The sequence below is a fragment of the Aplysia californica genome, unplaced genomic scaffold (assembly GCF_000002075.1).
Source record: "Aplysia californica isolate F4 #8 unplaced genomic scaffold, AplCal3.0 scaffold00123, whole genome shotgun sequence".
NCBI classification, from domain to species: domain Eukaryota; kingdom Metazoa; phylum Mollusca; class Gastropoda; order Aplysiida; family Aplysiidae; genus Aplysia; species Aplysia californica.
Genome location: NW_004797393.1, coordinates 1,155,884 through 1,174,639, shown reverse-complemented (window position 1 = coordinate 1,174,639; position 18,756 = coordinate 1,155,884). Strand labels below are relative to the sequence as shown.

Here is an 18,756-nt window from a genome sequence, read left to right as displayed (position 1 = left end):
AGAACCACTTCGTGTAAATAATCTGACCTTGCAGGAGCAAAAAAAACAATATCTCTTCAATGGGGGTTTTTTGTTACATGGGCTACAATAATGCTACACACCAAAAGTAATATGTCAGGCATCGTGGTAATATCAGGCGCTCGTCAAAATAATGAAATCAAAGAAACCGTCATTTTTCCACCGGTTTGTGTTTTTTTCTCAAATTTTTAACTCTTTATCTCCAGCAAGCCGCTCCCAGCAGCTCGCAGTCACAACCACTGGGTCGGTGAGCCTCAGCTCGGGCATGATCCTTTACGACTTCGACATCAAATTACTTTTGCCGAAAAGAGGTCTCTTATACCGGAAGTTTAACCATTAAATGAAGAACTATCAAAATAGGTTTGCCAGTTTCGACTTAACACGGTGTTTTCGTCATTTTCAACATTAGCACCAAAAAAGGGTCCCGGAGTAGTGGGTTTACCCCCCTCGGAGGCAAAGAGTTTAAAAAATGGTTCAACACCTTATAGGTTCATTTAAAAACATATTTCTGTGTGAATTTTACTGGAAAACGTTAATTAAAGACACAAAAGGTGTACATTTTCAGCTGCAAAGGACTCTTAGGCTACGGCAGTCGGCAGACTTTGGCAGCCATTTTTTCACTAATTTCACCTCAGAAACCAGGCAACCTTAACACCTTCAATCCAAAATATCTCAACTTCAATTCAAGAAAGATGAATATTTTTTTCGTCAAAAGCAAGACAAATGAAGAGGCTATATGATGATACAAATAACTCTATATGCCCAAAAATTGATGAGCACATGATTCCACCATGTCATTACACATATTTGTGTTACAGCCATCAAAAGTAATGACTTGAAATTAATATCATTAAAATTACAGTCAGTGTTCTAAAAGCTATTATAAAAATGGCATAGACAAATGTAAATTATTATATAATCCAATACTAAAAGATGTAAATGCGAGCAAATCTACCACGTCAACAAAGCACTCAAGAGACATAGCTTAAAATAACTTCAAAACTATCCACATTTCAATCTAAATATAAACAGCAGCAATAGAAACTTTCCACTTGGAGAAAAACCTGTACTGTGGTTATTATTCAACATATATAAAAACAAAAATTGACACAGACATATTTCAAAGTATGTAAATAAGTGTATTACTTTTTGTATTTTGATCATATCTCATCATATAGTGGCAATGTTGAGCACAAACTGGTACCCCTTGATTAAAAAAATTCATGTCAGTAGCGGGCATTGTAGCTCCTTGCAATGAAGAAAGCTTGGCATGTTCTACGCACTGATTGAGTCCGTTTTTTGTTTTCTTATTTTAATTAATTGTTGTGGCAGTCCATTCCACCTTTGAATCAAAGCTTGTCCCAGTCGTTGTACAATGTTATTGCCGTTTTGGGAGCTCCCTCTTAGGCCCAGTCAGTTCAAGCGTAATTATTGGAAAGACGGCAAAACGTTGGTAATTATAAGGCCGCCTTGCTTGATGTCCGAATGTGTTTCAAGGCCGTAGTTGTATCCTTCTATTGTTGAAAACTCTTCCAGTGTCTGTATGAAACAGACATGAAGAGCTGGTCGTGGTGAGAAAGTGATTTCAAAGATACCAGAGCAGTATCAGTCTGTCTTTTTGGGCAGTATCGACCAATGGTCTGCCTGGTTTGAGTCTATCAGGTGTAACTACAGTAACTTGGATTGGAACCAATCGTTCAGGATATTGATGGTAGGATGGGAGCAATGAAACATCCGCGCCACTCTACGGGCAGATAGTACAGCTTGCAGTATTCAAAATGCTCAACAGCGCTCCTCAAGGCTTAACCTTGGCATCTTGTACAGCAATTTAAGACGACAAAAACAAGCTGGACTGTGTATGTAACTTGTTTTTCCGGTTCTAAAGTCGCTGATATGTTTATCTAAATACAGTTTGGAAGATTGCATAATTTCCGCGGAACTTAAGTCACAAAAAGTGTTAATTTGCATGTGGGTCACGAGACCTTGTGGTTAAATTTTTGTTCAAGAAAAAGATCAACGCGGAGTCATCGTTGGTACATGGTGAGTGATGTGCGAAATTAAGCTCACCTTCTCAAGTGAACAAGGGTGCAGTTACAAAAAACAAAGTGGAAAGTTTCTATTGCCGCTGGGTATACATATCCGTCACAAGCTTAGAAATTTTACAGCCTTTAATCTCTATACATCCTCAGCAAGCTGTTCAAATGGTTTAAATCCAGAAAGCAAAATTTTTCAGGATAGAGGGAAAAAAATTGTTTCTTTCATTTAACAATTGAACCTAATTTATGTATCTTTCTTGCCTTTTCAAGATTAAGAATCTGCGTTTTGACAAAATATTTCTTTGCTGATAGCACTGACAAACAAACTGCATTAAAACAAAATTCTAAAAACTTTGGGCTTAGCACATCTATACAACTAGGTAACGACATCCAGCAATAAAAATTAAAATAAACCCTTCACAACCCAGATCTTCCTGTATCAAGGAAAACCCGGCCACCGGATTGCACTTGTCAAAGACTCTGATACCTGCAAGCTGTTCAGGACAAACATTTTCATTACACTTCACAGCTTATCAAAAAAGCAACCACGAGTATTTGCAGTCAACAATGTTCAGAAATAAAATTGTTAGAGTGTGAGATATGGTTCTGTGCTTTAACTCTTTAAACCCCATCGGACGATGGGAGCGTCCGATACCAGTGACGACAGTATCGTTTCATTTAGTACTAGTTTTTCCTTGTTTTTCGAAACTATTCCCAAACCAAGTTTTTTAGTTATGACTAAGTCTTTGTTTATGCCATTTAGAAGTTGGAGGCAAGTTTTTGGGGTTATAATGAAACATAGTGCACCAGGTTTAGGTGACTGTAGAAAAACTCTGGGAAACAGGGGAAAAACTCAGGGTATAAAGAATTAAAACCTCTTACAATGGGTTACAGAAGGCACTGACCTCTTTAACATTAGTCTTTATCTCGACATAGAGGAGGCTGGAAGAGAAACCAAAAAGACAAAATCAGTGAAACCCCCTTCCAATTTGAGCCACAGTTCCTCATACAATAGACAAAACATTTCATACAGAAGTGGAAGGCGCATCCTCTTAAGTATAAACCAAAAAGAATTGAGAGCATTTTATGCAACCCACCTCCTCCCCTCACCCAAAATCGACACAATTTGCTTCAAACCAGTCTGTCGGTGTTAATGAAGGCTGAGTGGGATAACAACATCCCACCAACAGAGGCTAAGATACTGGGTCAAATAACTTATCCGCTAAATGTGTATTCAACTTGCATCTTCTGTGTGAGACAACGAGGACTAACCATTGCCGTCACCCTACAGACGAAATCAAAACAAACAAATCAATAAAAAAATTTGTCACCGTTTGGCAAAATCATACTCACAGTGGTGTCCCTTTCTAATACAATCTGATTCACAAAATCTCACTAAAGAAAACAAAAACATTTTCTTCCGCCTCACTGAGACATTTCGACAAACTAAAGGGAAAAAAAAAATATCTGACAGTGGCTCTATTCAAGATTTCCTAACAACAAGCCAAAATTAACATGAAAACAAATTTTATTTCTGCACATTGTGTAGTTGCGGTTAAGAAAGACAATACAAACTGCTTAAATAAAGCATGACAGGAAAAATACACTTTACTGGATTTGATACAGTGGAACCATGTACAGGAACATTCATGGAGATCAAATACTCTCTTATACGTGTACATGTACCTAACAAAGGATATTGGCATTATAAGAATTCAGTAATACATGCTGGCCAAAACCATTACCTTTTTTGATTAAACTTACAGATTTTTTATTTATCCTAACTCTGTACTCTTACAGACCCTAATGACTGCAGTTTCAAGAGTTTCAACAAGATCTGTTGACAAAACTGTCGTCCTTTTCACAATATCTCAAGAAACCTCTTTGACACCTTGAGAACACAATCTGTAAATTGCTAAAAGCTCTCAACTGTGATATAAAACAACAACATAGCCTGCTTTTCAGTGCAAACCCTGAAGAAGAAAAAATATCCCAAGTCAGTCCCACTGTATTCATCCCTCCAAAAGTCCACAACTATTTATATATAATAAAAATAATAATAATAATAATACAATATTTCATCATGTATGTACACATGAGTCAACAGCCTTCAGTACAATGTACAACAGCAAGCCTGCTCGGGCGTGGGCAATTAGTCATCTGACCAGGTGATGCTGTGGTAGTCCGGGTACTTCTCCTTCAGCAGCCTCACTGTGATAGAGTGGTCAGCCTTGCCGTAGCCCTAAGGGAAAACACAGGAGTTTTTGTTTTGTTTCAGTATGTGTTTTACGGCACTTGCAACACAATAAGGTCATATAAGTGCCAAAAGTTAGAGGTGTGTGTTACAAGAGAACAAAAAACACAAAAAGAGATAAAGATAATAGATGTTTGATAGGAAAGAAGAAGCAAACCACACCAGAGCACCGCCCAACCATCCACAGAGGAGTTTTTACAGTGCAATCACTTGGTTTGTTTGTTACATTATGTTTGAACAAAGAAAAGCAGGCAACATCTCACAATATCAGTCATTTAGTGCTGAAGAGGAAGTTTTAAAAAAGAAATAAAAGAGGGGAAGAAAGGAAGTAGGAACTGCTTGTGGTGTTCACTGACCACCCACAGCACTGTCATAATTTACTGCCTGCTTTAAAGAGAGACATGCCAACAAGGCAACAAATATGTTTTGAGGACAAAAGGCAAGACAGACAGACATGCAGACAGAACACCAGAGGGATATTGAAGGAGTAGGAATTGCAAACTCTCCATCCATCTGCAGTTTTGTCTACCATCTTATATTACGAAAAAGGTATGCAAATGTGCTGCAGTCTCATAAATCTAAAAAAAAATACACTCAAATTTTTAAAAAGAACAAAGCATCTAGTACCTGTCAACAACATCCCTCTTACAAGTTCTTTCTTGTAACTTACCACACAATAAGAAAAGAACTTCATGTTATACCTATAAAATATTTTTTTCCACATTTGCTGAGAGCGACAACTCAGGATGACTAAACTAACAATGAAAATAATATACATCAATTGTATGTGTAAGGGAAATGTCCTTTATTTCTCTCTAACTATCTCTCTGAACAGTCCTACAAAAGAACACTTAACCCTTCGGCGGTACTTTTTCCTTTGCCACCCCCACTTGCTCCTCCAAACTTAGAGACTCACTTGAGAGTAGCCAAAGACAGATATAGTCTTCCCCACTGGATCATGCTCCATCTTTCCACCACCGACGCATTCACAGGTGACCCCAACCTCCTCCAGGAATGCATCCAGGTGATCATAGATGTCAGCTGCCGGGAGAAATAATAATAAAATAATACATAGTATTTAAATTGCGCCTTCCCCTATTCAACAGCAAGCTCTATGCGCTTTACGCTGTCCTGAGAGAAATTCACGCTTGCGCCCTGCAACTTTCGCACGCAACTTTTGCCATTTTCGTGAATTCGCAAATTTTAGGCAATTTTCCGCAAAAGTTGGAAAAATAATAATAGAATTTCGGTAAAAATAACCAAAATTTTCTTCCACGACTAAAAATAAAAACGTGAAGGGGGACAATTCGTACCTGAAATATAGCTACCACTTCCTTTGCACTACTGGGTGACCACTGCCCCTTGCGGATGAGATCTGGTCGGGTCAGGTTGCGTCAAGATGATTGCCCGACTTGTCGCCTGAAAACAACGCTTTTGTTTTTGAGGCAACGAGTCGGGCGTCATCGATTTGCGCCACGATAGCCACTTTGCGCCATCAATCTGGCGAGTAAACCGACCCAACGAGACCCCAATAGTCCTGTTTGGATTGAATCATCTTCTACTTCTTCTAGCTAAATCTAGATCTAGAGTAAATCAATCGTAAACACGATCGTCTGATTACTTAGCTTGCTTGGTTCCGTAGCACCAGGTAGATAGATCTAGTATAAAAATTTGGGAAAGACTTTAAATCTTAAGCTAGGAGGGTAGATCTAGACGTGGATCAATTCACACAGAAAACCCCTAAAGGAGATGTTCAAATATAATCTTACACCTGGAAAAAAAAAGGGGGGGGGTGTCTTGAACCAGTGTAATATTAATATTACACTTTTGTACGGTGAAAAAATAACAAGGAAAATAATTTATGACAACATAATTTTTTTTAAAAATATAACACATGACATTATTAAAGAGTAAACTCAACTATTCACTAAGAGCGGTGAGAACGGCATATTGTGATGAAACAGTAGGTCGAGCAGCAAGAATGTATATGCCATCCCGCACTTTATACACTGGTCTAGGCTACACGACATGTAGAACTAGTCTAAGTTTGATTACACAGGTGCGGTTAAAGTGGTAATTAGACACCATAAGTTTTTCCGGAAAAGTTCCAATTTTACCGTCAACGATTGTAACACACATTTGCGCAATACAAATGTCATATTAATATAAGCGAATAAATAGTATTACAGGATTTCTTTTTTGAGGGGAGGAAGAAAATGTAAGAAACGTGTAAAGGGGGGGGGGGGGCAAAAAGTCCCCCCAAAAAGGTGTAAGATTATATTTGAACAGCCCCAAAACCACGCTGGTCACACCTGCCCAACGTCAGCGAGAGTTTCAGGACCTGACGCATGTGTCAGGAGACAAACTGTTTTTGTACACCATGCAACCTCCATGCAGTTGGGGGGTTTTTTGGTAGACATTCACATATAACTTTTGATTTTGATCTAACAAAACAAAGGTTGGTTACTTTGATAGCAATGAGCAAACCAACAATGTATTCTAATGATTTCATGACATTTTTAGACGTCTTGCAATTTTTCTTGCAACTTTCGTTGATTTTTCTTGCAACTTTTTGCAACTTTTGATTATTTTCAAACGCAACTTTCTCTAAGGACAGTTTACACTATATTATAAGATACATTTTTATTGTCCAGATCCTGGCACATTGGTTTGGTGTTTCAGCACATGTACACACACACAAACACACACACACACACAGGCTTACAATCACATGCACAATATAAATGAGCAGCAATATAAACAATCATAATCTTAAGCTAGATACACACTCAATGTTATTCTGATGCACGCTCCAAGGTCGTAAGTATACTTATACAAAACGGTTAAGATGGAAGCATTTTGATGGATGATGATAAAAATGACCTTTTATATCTTTCTTTGTTACAAATCAGAAGCCTAGGTCTTTTACTTCTGACTGGTGTTTTTATTTGAGAGAACAAGGGGATGTTTGTTGTCTAAAAAGATAGATTAATTTTTTTAGTGCAAGCTATTATGTACAATTCATCCAAGTAGGGGAACGCAGATGTTGAAATTTTACATGCTATCCGTAAGAGTCGATTTAATTTTTCTTTATCTTGTTGTCTTGTGTTCCCGCCCCTGCTGTTATACAAAAATTGATAATACTTACTATGGTCGAATGGTAGAATATGGACATCAATGTTTTATCAACTTTAAAATACTTTACCTTCCTTAGAAAAAATAGTCTTTTGTTCACTTTTTTATGTAGGAGAGAAGTGTGGACACGCCAGTTAAGTTTGTTGTCTATTGTAGCACTCAAATACTTAGTCTGACACTTGCTCGATGTTTTCACATCTAAAATTTCTTTATTCTAAAATCAACAACAAGTTCTTTTATTTTTTTCCCATTTAAAAGAAGCTTATGATTTTCACACCATTCAGAAAAATTAAGTACAAAATTCCAGTAAGCGGTTTCGTTATGGTCAGCCTGAATTAGCCCAATTACGGTTGAATCATCTGCAAATTTTATCAACTTAATTTTACTGTTGCTTATTTGGCAATCGTTCATGTATAGTGTGAATAAAACTGGAGACAAAACACATCCTTGAGGGGCCCCTGTACATACTGGGTTCGGTTGGTAAGAAAATTGCCTATCCATGATATTAAACTAACATTAACCCGTATGTTCCCTAATTTCTTTAAAAGGATAGCTGGCTGGATAGTACTAAAGGCTGACGAAAAATCAACAAACAGGATCCTACAGTATGTTTTTCTCTTGTTTGAGTGTCTATATATGTTGTCAAGAAATAGTAGAATGGCGTCTTCCACACTTCTCCCCTGACGATATGCGAATAGTAGAGGCTCCTTGATGGGTTCTATGTATGTTCGTAGTCTTTTTAGCACAATTTTTTCTAGACATTTTATAACTACGGATGTTAAGGCCATTGGTCTTAGGTCATTCATTTAATTAATTTTTTCTTTCTTTGTAAGGGGGACGATTTCGGAACATTTCCAAATAGTGGGAATAGCATGTGTCAACAACGACTGGTTGATAATATAGGTGTAAATAGAGCTAAGTTGTGCTGAACACATTTTTAGAATTTTGGGTTGCACACCGCATTTCTCACATTCACAGTCCAAACACACATCTAACCTCACATTCTTCAACAACAACAGCATTATTTTCATTTGAGTCGGTGTTCACAAATGGCAAGTCACACAGACTGCCTTTGTCAAAATAGGAGAAAAGGGCATTAAGTTTATTTGCATAGCTCTCTTCGTTGTCAACACATGTTTGTTGGTATATTGTTTAAGCCCACTATGGTCTTAAGCCCAGTCCATGTCTCTCGAGAGTTATTTGATCGAGTTATTATCTCAACAGACCATAATATAGAACACTCAGAAACATTCTCAGCTTCCTGGAAAGCATACAGTGCAAGCAGCTGTTAAGTCTCAAAGATTAACAAACTGACAAGATCTTTCGCTGTCTATAACTGACTACCCATTCCCACCTGAGTGAAGTGAGGAAAATTTGTGTAAAGTGTTAAAAAATAATCTATCAGATGGCGATACAATATTGAATATTTATTTCAATTATATTACTTTGGGGTTTCCAAAAGTGATTATGCAATATCGAAGGTGTCATATGAAATCAACAATTTTCCAGCTTTGAAAGGTCATATCTTAAAAAGTAGAACAGCAGCATAATTCAAACTTCCTAAGTAGGTTGCCTCAAGTAATGCGAAGAAATGCTGAAAGTTATGTATGTGTACCTAATATAGAAGTGAAAATATGAGACATATACTGAAGTCAAGGTAGCACTATTCCCCCACATATTTACGTTTCGAAGGGGACAAAAAAGCGCTGAAAAGACTAAAATTCGTCTCTAAGTGCTATATTTTCTTTAGTGTCCACTAACAGGAAGTCTATTCTATCATTTTGAAAACGTGGATCGACCGAGAATTTCGTGTCTTTTCGTTACTGGATTGGAATAGATAGCAAGCAAGCCACTCAAGCCGTATTTTGTGGCTCTTGGTCCAGCGAGGCACGGTCCGCGAGCCACAGTAGGGAAAGTGTTAAGTAGAACGAGTTAGTCTCGTTGACAAAACTCTACTTGTCAGTAGAAGTGACTCCAGTTACGTCCAACAGCTTTGGAAGTTAATGTCTCATATGTTGTTTATAGAAAAAACTGAGCAGGAATACATAGGAAGCCAATGAAGAGCTATAACTACTCACAAGTTCTTGTGACATAGACATCATGAAAAAGATGCAGTTTCAAAAGACAGACTGACTAACATTCATAATAATAATAGATAGCATTTGTATAGCGCAAATCCCCACTCAACAGCAAGCTCTATGCGCTTCACAATCTATACTATTACCCCAGCAGACCAGAGAGCATTCTGAAAGAACCTGAACTTCTTGGGAAGCGTATACAGTGTTAAGTAACCATTTATAGGAGCTGAAACATAAACATACTGACAAGATCTTTCACTGTCTACTGTCCAGATCCTGGCACATCGGTTTGGTGTTTCACCACGTCACACACACAAACACATCAAATTTTGAATTCTGATGGTCTGTTGAGAACAACTGAAGAACCACTGAAGGAAGTACAGAAATACTCCTTTCTTTCAAGATTTGAAGATAGAAGAGTTAGCCCATAACTGATTGTTGTCACTGTTATTTCCCATCATGTGACAATAGAACTATCATGGTAATTGAGAAGACAAGGACTAGTGGATGATAAGAGGTGAAAATAGGCAGGTTTGTTTCTGGCACTCGAGAGGTCAAAACTTATCATTACCAATAAATGTACACTTTCTCTCAGATCCAGTTACACCTAATTAATTAGCTAAATCATACTGGCAAACAAAATTACACATAAATGCATAAACCACACTCTAGATACTTACAACTGAACTCAAAGGTCCTGATAACTACTTAAAATAAAATAACATTGCCCCATATCTGCGTACAGACTTCAGAGTACCAATTCTGCGCTTCATTCAATAAAATAATCAAATGTGAGGCAGCGCGGTGAAATCAGGTGCTCATCAAAATACTGAAATCCAAGAAACAAGCATTTTTCCATCAGTTTGACCATTTTTATCAATTTTTCGGGGGGCTCAACACCTTTTTTGTCCGTCTTCACACTTCCATGTGAATTTTACAGAAAAACATTGATTAAAGGCTTAAAATATGTAAAACTTCAAGCTAGTGAAGTGACCTAACTTAAACGGCCATTTTGTCGCCACTTAACCTCTGAAACCAGGTGACACCCACCTTCTTCAATCCGAAATATCTCAACTTCTATTCGAGATCGATGAGTATTTTTTAAATCGAAAGCAGGGCAAATTTTAAAAAGTTTCAGATGATGCCAAGAACTCCACGTGCCAAAAATTGACGCATGCCTGATTCCACTGCATCGTGACACAAATTATTCAAACTATTTAAAGGCAAACACTTACCGTGGAACTCAGCCTGCTTAGTTCCTCGCACTATAAGTTTCGTCTCCTCTTTGATCCCATCTTGATAAACCTTACACAGGATGTACTTGAACCGACCACTTTCGTCAATCACCACATCGTCAATGCTGGCAAGCAACGGGTTCACCTCAGCGATTCTTCCAGGCATTTTCTTTTTTATCAATACCTTCCCCCCGTAGTCATCTACTGGAAAATCTGCACTGTAACTATGTAAGTCACTATGAAAGTAAACCTGAAAAAGATGAAACATATAAATGACACTCTAAATAAAAAAACAAAGACAACAGAGTATACTCTACTGTACAAATTCTGCTCTCCGTGCTATAATGAAAGTTAAGAAATCCTTACTTTCATTGCTTAAATTTATTCACTTCTTTCAGTCTGGCTCTATTCTTATTTGGAGCTGCCACAGAATATTATGAAAACGCCTTAAAATTCTGCAATCTGTGGTGCAAATCAGAAATCATGGAGTGCGATGTCAGTGAAGTAGAACCGATCCCCAGAGGTCAAAATCATGATCAGTTTGAATCCTGCTAGATCAGGTAATGACACTGGCCATAGCACACAATATAAAACTGACTTCTGCTTTGTTTTAAATTAAATTTGACTTGGAAGCCCATTTAAGAGCTATTGCATTGTGCGCGCAAACAAAATATCTCACCCTAAAGCGTGTAGTGCCTTCTCAAAGACTGTTGACCACAAACTTGAATCATAACCTAGACAGTCCAACCCACACGATCGATAAGTTTTGGGGGATTTTATCAAATTGTGCAAAAAAGGTAGCTTTTGCCCTCCCACGTAATAAAAATTGGGCCGCCCCTCAACTGTATATGTGCACTGGGTATTTTCTATATAACTATTCTAACATTACAATTCTTCTCATTTGTATGAAAACTGCCTTGAATTGTTCGTAGTTAGGAACTTAATTAATTGAAGTTGCTATGCGTACGGCCCTCCAGTTCACATAATAAGCTAGTCTTTGTATGCGGCACATAAACTATCGCTGTTTACAAACCGGACACTATGTTGAAGCTTCACTCACTTAAAACCTTTCAAGAAGAAAATAAACAATGGCTGACGGACGGTAGAATTAGAATACATAATAACACAGATCCAAGTAGGCCTAGAGCGATTATCAAGGCTGCGAGTACACTAAATTAAACCTAAATCTATACTTTAGAGGGCCGTACGCATAGTCACAGGCTGAAATTAATTTAGGGCGCTTGCAGGTATATTTTACTTTCATCTATCTCATGTTCAGATACGCTGGAGCACTTTTCCTGTTCCATTTTTATCTGATCTGTTTGACACAAATTTCAGTTTTATATCCATTTCAAATTCTATGTAGATGTTATGGAAAAACGTTGATTAAAGGCACTAAAAATATAAACTTACAGTCCCCTAACTTTGACAGCCATTTTCTTGCTAATTTTGCCTCTGAAACCATGCAACCCCCCCACAATCATTCGAAAATATCTTAACTTCTTTTTAAAATAACGAGTACTTTTTTTTTTCTCATCAAAATGAACAAGCTTTGTAAGATGATACAAAAAACTCCACATGCCCAAAATTGGACGAGCGCCTGACTTAACTGTGTCATGATTATGACACATATGTGCCATCTATTGACACAACAGCACAGTAACTCCGTCCTAACCAAAGCATATATATCACACAAAAGATGACGATGGAAATGCAACCTTCCCCTCTATCAACTCTTACTTTTAAAACTCTTATCGGCCAGAATGACATGCTCCGTGTAGTTTTTGTAAACTTTTTTCCCCATCCACCAGAACGACACAGAGCGAGTCATTTTCACCTCCCTAAATTTCCGTCCAGTGCTCCAGATCCATGTTTACAATACTAGTACCAGTCAAGATAAAAAATAGATATGTGTAACGAAGTGGTGGAATCAGGCACTTGTCAATTTTTGGGCATATGGTGTTATTGGTATGATCTTAAAGCCTGCTCATTTGCTTTACCTTTGGTAAAAAAATTCCATCTATATTGAATATAAGTCGAAATATATTTGCGATTAAAAGAGGTCAGGGTCACCTGGTTTCGGAGGTGGAGTTAGCGAGAAAATGGCCACCAATTTTTTAATAATTTCCATAGCTTGAGAGTCCTTCTTGGAAACTGAAAATTGACATTTTTTAAAGTAAAATCTACACAGAAATTGTGTTTTTGAATGGATATAAAAGGTGTTGAGGAAAAAAAAAAATTGAAAAAAATAGCCCAACCATCAGAACAATACCAATTTCTTTGATTTCACCATTTTGACGAGAGCCTGATTTCACCACAATGCCTCACATATCATATTTCCCGTTCTTAGTAAGAATTGGCAACTTGAAGGCGTATTTTTCAAGACGAGTTCCGCAGAAGGCTCACACTTCGCGACATGGTCTACTGAGCAAACTATAGATCTACAAGGGTTAGGGTTAGGCGTTGTCGGCCGGCCAGCCCTTTGCAGTGTTGTACAGTTGTATCACCCACAAATTTTGATCTAGATCTAGAGTCCCAAGTCATTTTCCCACTCAAAACTGTTACTCAAATCCCTCTAAAACACACACCTGCTTTGTCTGCATTCAATCTCATTTTATCCAAGATTCCCTAATGTCGCAGATTCATTTTTTGGAATGGTAAATGAGAAGATCATCTAAATCCAAAATTGTTTGTGATCATACAAAAATTAACATGACAGCACAGGTGATAAAAAAGATTTAATTCCAGCTGTTCAGGAAAATTCTTGAAATTATTTCTGGCTGATAAGATTAAGAGTTAATGTGACGGGAACAAGAAGGGGATTTTTAGATGAGTGTAAAAACGTGAAAAAGAAAGGTTTCACAACAGAATGAAATCAAAATTAGAACAGCTCATAAACAACCACAAAAATTAACAAATAAGGGTGTGTGTCCACCTGTCCGAAGAAGATTGGCTGTTTTAACCCTAAATGTGCGTAATTTTAAAAAAAGTAACAGGATATTACATGTAAATTATGGAATCACACACAAGGGGCCTGCCAGTGTCAGTACATGTAATCGGTTTTGATGGAACGCTCTAACATAACACATTTAAATCTATACATATACATGTATATAATCTAATGAAGGTAGGAACATCAAATTGAATGACGTTACAGTATACAACACCCCCCCCCCCCTTTTTTCCCCAACAAAAAAAAATTAAAAGAAAAACAACACATCAGAACAATAACAAGAAAAAAAAATTACACACCAACAAAATAAAACACCACAAAGAGGAAAAAATAAAAGAGGAACAGCAATACAAATCGTATGTAACTGTAATGTATTCAACAAGTCAATGTGGCCACAACAAGTGAGAAAGAGACGAAGGGAAGCTAAGTGAACTTTCTTTCAAAAGTAAAAAGGTTCGGTTTCTTTTTTTTTTCTTTGACTTTTATTCTCGGATTCGGGGACCAAAAAAATGCCAAAAAATCTAGCCATGATTGATTGGTTGCGGCCACGACAAGCGCAGATGCTAGTTCTACGTGTCGTTATCAATAACCCTCCATAGATCTAGATCTAGACAGCACACAAGTGAACACAACACATTAAGTTTAAGAGTGCAGCAGCATTCTTCATTGGCAACACGTCATATCTGTAGCGAAACACTGTTTGGAACTAGCATTTCTTTACATAAATATTTACTGCGGACATTTTTTAGAACCGATTGAACCATACTGTATACGAACAATCTTTGGTAGGCCTATAATATAAGGAAGAGGCTAGCCGTACTTAATGACAGCTAGACTGCTAGTCTAGCCGTACTTAAGTACGGCTAGACTGGTTGGCTAAGTACGTCTAGACAGCTGGGCTAGCCGTACTTATTTTTAATATGTTGGCTAGACTGACCCCCCAAAAAAGGCCACTGAATTGTAAATAATTTTTTAGTTTGCAGTACCTAAAGAATTTGTATTTGAGACGAAACCAGGTGCCTTAATCATATGTCAGTGCATGCATAATGTATTTTAAACCTGAATAATGACTAATGAGACCTGTTTTCTAATGTTAATAGTACAATAGGGCCTAATTAAGTACGGCTAGACTCTCAGGCTAGCCGTACTGCCACTTCGATAATATAATAAAAAATCTATATAATATATATTATATATCTACCTGAAATTTGAGGGGAAAGGAAGTGATTTCAGAGTGTTCTGAGAAATAGTACCCAGCTTTATTTTCCCGAACGTTCGGAGAAATAGTGCCCAGCTTTATTTTCCCGAAGGCCGTCGTTATTCGGACTCGGGTCCCGAAAAAAGGAAGTGTACTCGTTCTATACATCTAACCAGGGTTGGTGATTTTTTAAATTTTTTAAATAAAAATTTAAAAAATCGATTTTTTAAATTTAAATCAGATTTTTTAAATTTAAATCGGATTTTTTAAATTTTTTTTATTTTTTAAAAATGTCGTCACAGTTTGGGATTTCTGGAGGCTTAAAGTAAGTTCTTTTAGTGCAAAATGCATTGTCTTTATTTTAACTAATGATTAGAAAGCCTTAATCTGATACATCAGTGAGTTATGGCTGCAAACAAAAAATGAAGAAAATGTCAGTCTAAAGGGGGGGGGGGGGGTAATTATGAATAGATAAACTTGCATTTTATTACAGTGTGTGTGTGTGCACGCGCTTGTGTTTGTCTAAAAAGAAAAAGTAAATACTAATTTCAATTATGAAAAAAAAGTAAATTGAATACAGTATTATTTTACTACTTACAGTGACAGGGGGGAAAGCAGACTTTTAAGCATGATTATTTTAGTCTACTAAACCTTTTATCTGTTTTATAAAACAAAGGAAAGGAATTCTGAATGTTTAAAGATGTAAAAACAGAATACATTTTTAAAAAGTGATTTAAATCACTGAGTTCTATTTTTAAAATCAAGTTGATTTAAATTTTAAAAATCAACTGATTTAGATCAACCTGATTTAAATCAACCCAACCCTGGTTTTCAATTATGAAAAAAAGTAAATTGAGAACTGTATTATTTTACAGTGACTGGGGGAAAGACGACTTTTAAGTATGATTATATTAGTCTACTAAACCTTATATCGTTTAATAAAACCACGGAAAGGAATTCTGAATGTTTAAATATGTAAAAACTGACAAAAAAATTTTGAAAAGTGATTTAAATCATTGATTTTTATTTAAAAAATCAAGTTGATTAAAATAAAAAAATCAACTGATTTAAATCAACCCAGCTCTGATTTCAATTATGGAAAAAAAAGTAAATTGAATACTGTATTATTTTACTATTTTTACAGTGAAAGGGGGGAAAGCAGACTTTTAAGCATGATTATATTAGTCTACTAAACCTTATATCTGTTTTATATATGAAACCAAGGAAAGGAATTCTGAATGTTGAAATGTGTAAAAACTGAATAAAAAGTAAATTTTTTAAAAAGTGATTTAAATCACTGATTTTTATTTAAAAAATCAAGTTGATTTAAATTTTAAAAATCAACTGATTTAAATCAACCCAACCCTGGATCTAACGTTCAGTGCTTCCAATTTTCCGCCATTTTTTAATTTCCCCTACACCTTATCTGCCGATCCAATGACCGCCGCCTCATTGATACGCCTCCCCCCCCCCCCCCCCCCCCACGTTTCCCACTTTCTTTGTTGTAAAAAAAGGTAAAATTGAAGAATAGCAGACCACCTGGCATATTATGAGCTGTATAAAAAAAAAAAAAAGATCGATTCGTTCAAATACACAAGCTTGAGTCATATCGATTGTTTACCAAGAAAAAGTTGTGTTGCTATAGAGCTGAGCATACGGCAACTTTTGATTCCATAGACCAGCACACAATTCATTACGTAAATCTACGTCAAGACTAGCTTATTATTGTAATAATGATCAGTTGCCGGGGGGAAAAAGACCGACGCTTATGCGACGTTCAAAGCCCGGACCGATAGTGCCCCCCCACCACCCTCCCCGACACGCACACAGCCACACGTGTGCAGGCCGCCCATCCGACCCCGACACATGCTAACGAGCCATCTTTAATTGCTTCTGATGACCTCTTGATATAAACATTTATTAGAAGCACTATAACTTTACAGGCCGGCCTCAAATTCATCATAAGATTAAAACTCGGCTCCTGCACAAAACGCCTTTTTGCCCGAAGTGATCCCGGTCTCTACCCAGCCTGAGGCGAGTCACGAGTGAGGCAGGACAGGAAGCCGGATTCACGAGTCACAGGAAGTCGGAAGTGATGTCATGCTGGACAAGAATCAGAGTCCGAATAACATTTTTTCATATTCAGACTCGAGTCCGAATAATCACTTCGTTTCCCGAACGTTCGGAGAAATGGTGCCGGCCATATTATTATATAATATATGTAGAAACGATGGCTACTAGATCTAATCTAGATTCTACATCTAGATATCTAGTGTTGCCTTCAAATAGCATGGTAGGCCTAGAAATCTAGCTTTCAGAATGCAGCAAGTCAACAAAATACAAATGGCCACCTCTATTCTCACCCGGGGTGAGAATAGTGCAGGCGAGTCTTTTGGCTATTCTCACCCAGTGCACGTTCACCGTTATAGCCTAGATCTAGGCCAACAAATTTTGCGTAGAATTCTACACCGTGATAACAGAAAAATTGTAGAATTCTGTGCCGTGAACAAACGTTCCATTACAACTGTAGCGCCTACTAAAAGCGTACAATTTTGTCTGTGGGCAGTGGAAAGAGAGAGAGAGAATAAATTGGAGCTCTTTTGCGTTGGTGGGTAGATCTAGCTTATTGTGCTAGAGCGCTCGGTGTTGTGCGTTCGCCTCTCTGTCCCTCTGTGTGTGTGTGTGTGTGTGTGTCTTTTCCTGACCCCCGTCCCCCGATTTATGTTCCCCGATATAACGTGAATTTCTGCTTGAGTTTGTGTGCGTTTGTAACCTTCTACTTCTAGAATTGCCTGTGTTGGTTCAACACCAAAGCCAAAGTGTAGGCTAAGGCTAGCCTAGACCTAGGCCTACGTCTCATTGAAAACACGCCAAGCTGGTACCGAAGCTCTAGATTGTCTAGATTAGATCTAGATCTAGTAGATGCTCGTCCAATGAAATTAGATCTAGATCTAGATCTAGTTGAGAACAAATTGACCCATTAGACACACATTATGTATAATGCTAAAGATAGTGTTGTTTTTCAGACTTGACACCGTTTCACTCGGTGGCAATTGACAAAAAGTCTATTTTTGTCAATTGCCACCGGGTTAACTCGGTGGCAATTGATGCTACCAAATACAAATAGCATAGCTCAGGTCCTGCCATCTCTAAAAGCTGCAAATGAACTATCAATAACAATATTGGCAGTATTTTAACATACGTTGCACCCAGCAATGACTCATAGGCGAAATGAGCAAAAAATAGGCCACGGATGCCTTCTGTCGTGCAAACATTGAAACTCAATTACACAAACAACACAAACGGCGAAAGGGCCATTTACTGCGTAGGCCTAGGCCACAAAGCGTAAAAAGTGTGCTCGCCTTGTCCTACTTACGCTCAACAAAGATTTGGACTTGCTTCCATTGATTGTTGATGAAAGAAAGCAATTGTTTTCGAACAAGACGATGATAATCAAGAATCTGAATTTGGGACAACAAACAATGCCCGCTCAGATTCCTCAGCACTGCTTGTGTGTTGCTGTTGTCGATTTGTGTTCGTTCATGGTTCACCTAATTTTAGCAACTCGTAGCTTTCCCCCCCAGCAAGGTCAAGGTAGCCTAGGCTAGATCTAGTTGTGTTGATTCGCTCAAGGACCTCTGTCCTCCTTGTATTCGCTTCAAATGTATCTCTTCAGCTTGTCTTGTCTTAAAGAAGCCCCCAAAAATGTTTAGCTGTTACCAAATAGATTCTAGTGTTCAGTTAAAACAAAATCACCACCCTTTGAACAGAAGTGTGACAGGAATGTCACTGCATCAATCTATCATCACTCTAAGTACTAATTTATTTTGTTTCATGAAATTCCACCGT

At 37.5% G+C, this 18,756-nt stretch overlaps 1 protein-coding gene across 1 annotated transcript; it reads right to left on the bottom strand.

The window, feature by feature from the left end:
- Window positions 1-198: 198 nt before the first annotated feature.
- Window positions 199-18,721, bottom strand: LOC101858705 (14 kDa phosphohistidine phosphatase). Its single transcript, XM_005096212.3, has 4 exons — window positions 18,284-18,721; window positions 10,757-11,006; window positions 5,225-5,349; window positions 199-4,296 (listed from the first exon to the last, which is right to left on the bottom strand). The coding sequence occupies exons 2-4, from the start codon at window positions 10,920-10,922 to the stop codon at window positions 4,207-4,209; spliced, it is 381 nt and encodes a 126-aa protein (XP_005096269.1). The 5' UTR covers window positions 10,923-11,006; window positions 18,284-18,721; the 3' UTR covers window positions 199-4,206.
- Window positions 18,722-18,756: the final 35 nt, after the last annotated feature.

Excerpts from the sequence above, each read along its gene's own strand:
- LOC101858705 (XM_005096212.3), bottom strand. The coding sequence starts at position 10,922 with ATGCCTGGAAGAATCGCTGAGGTGAACCCGTTGCTTGCCAGCATTGAC. Across the intron at positions 5,350-10,756 it reads TAAGCAGGCTGAGTTCCACG|CTGACATCTATGATCACCTG; the intron begins GTAAGTGTTTGC and ends TTCTCCCGGCAG. Across the intron at positions 4,297-5,224 it reads CTGTCTTTGGCTACTCTCAA|GGCTACGGCAAGGCTGACCA; the intron begins GTGAGTCTCTAA and ends GTTTTCCCTTAG.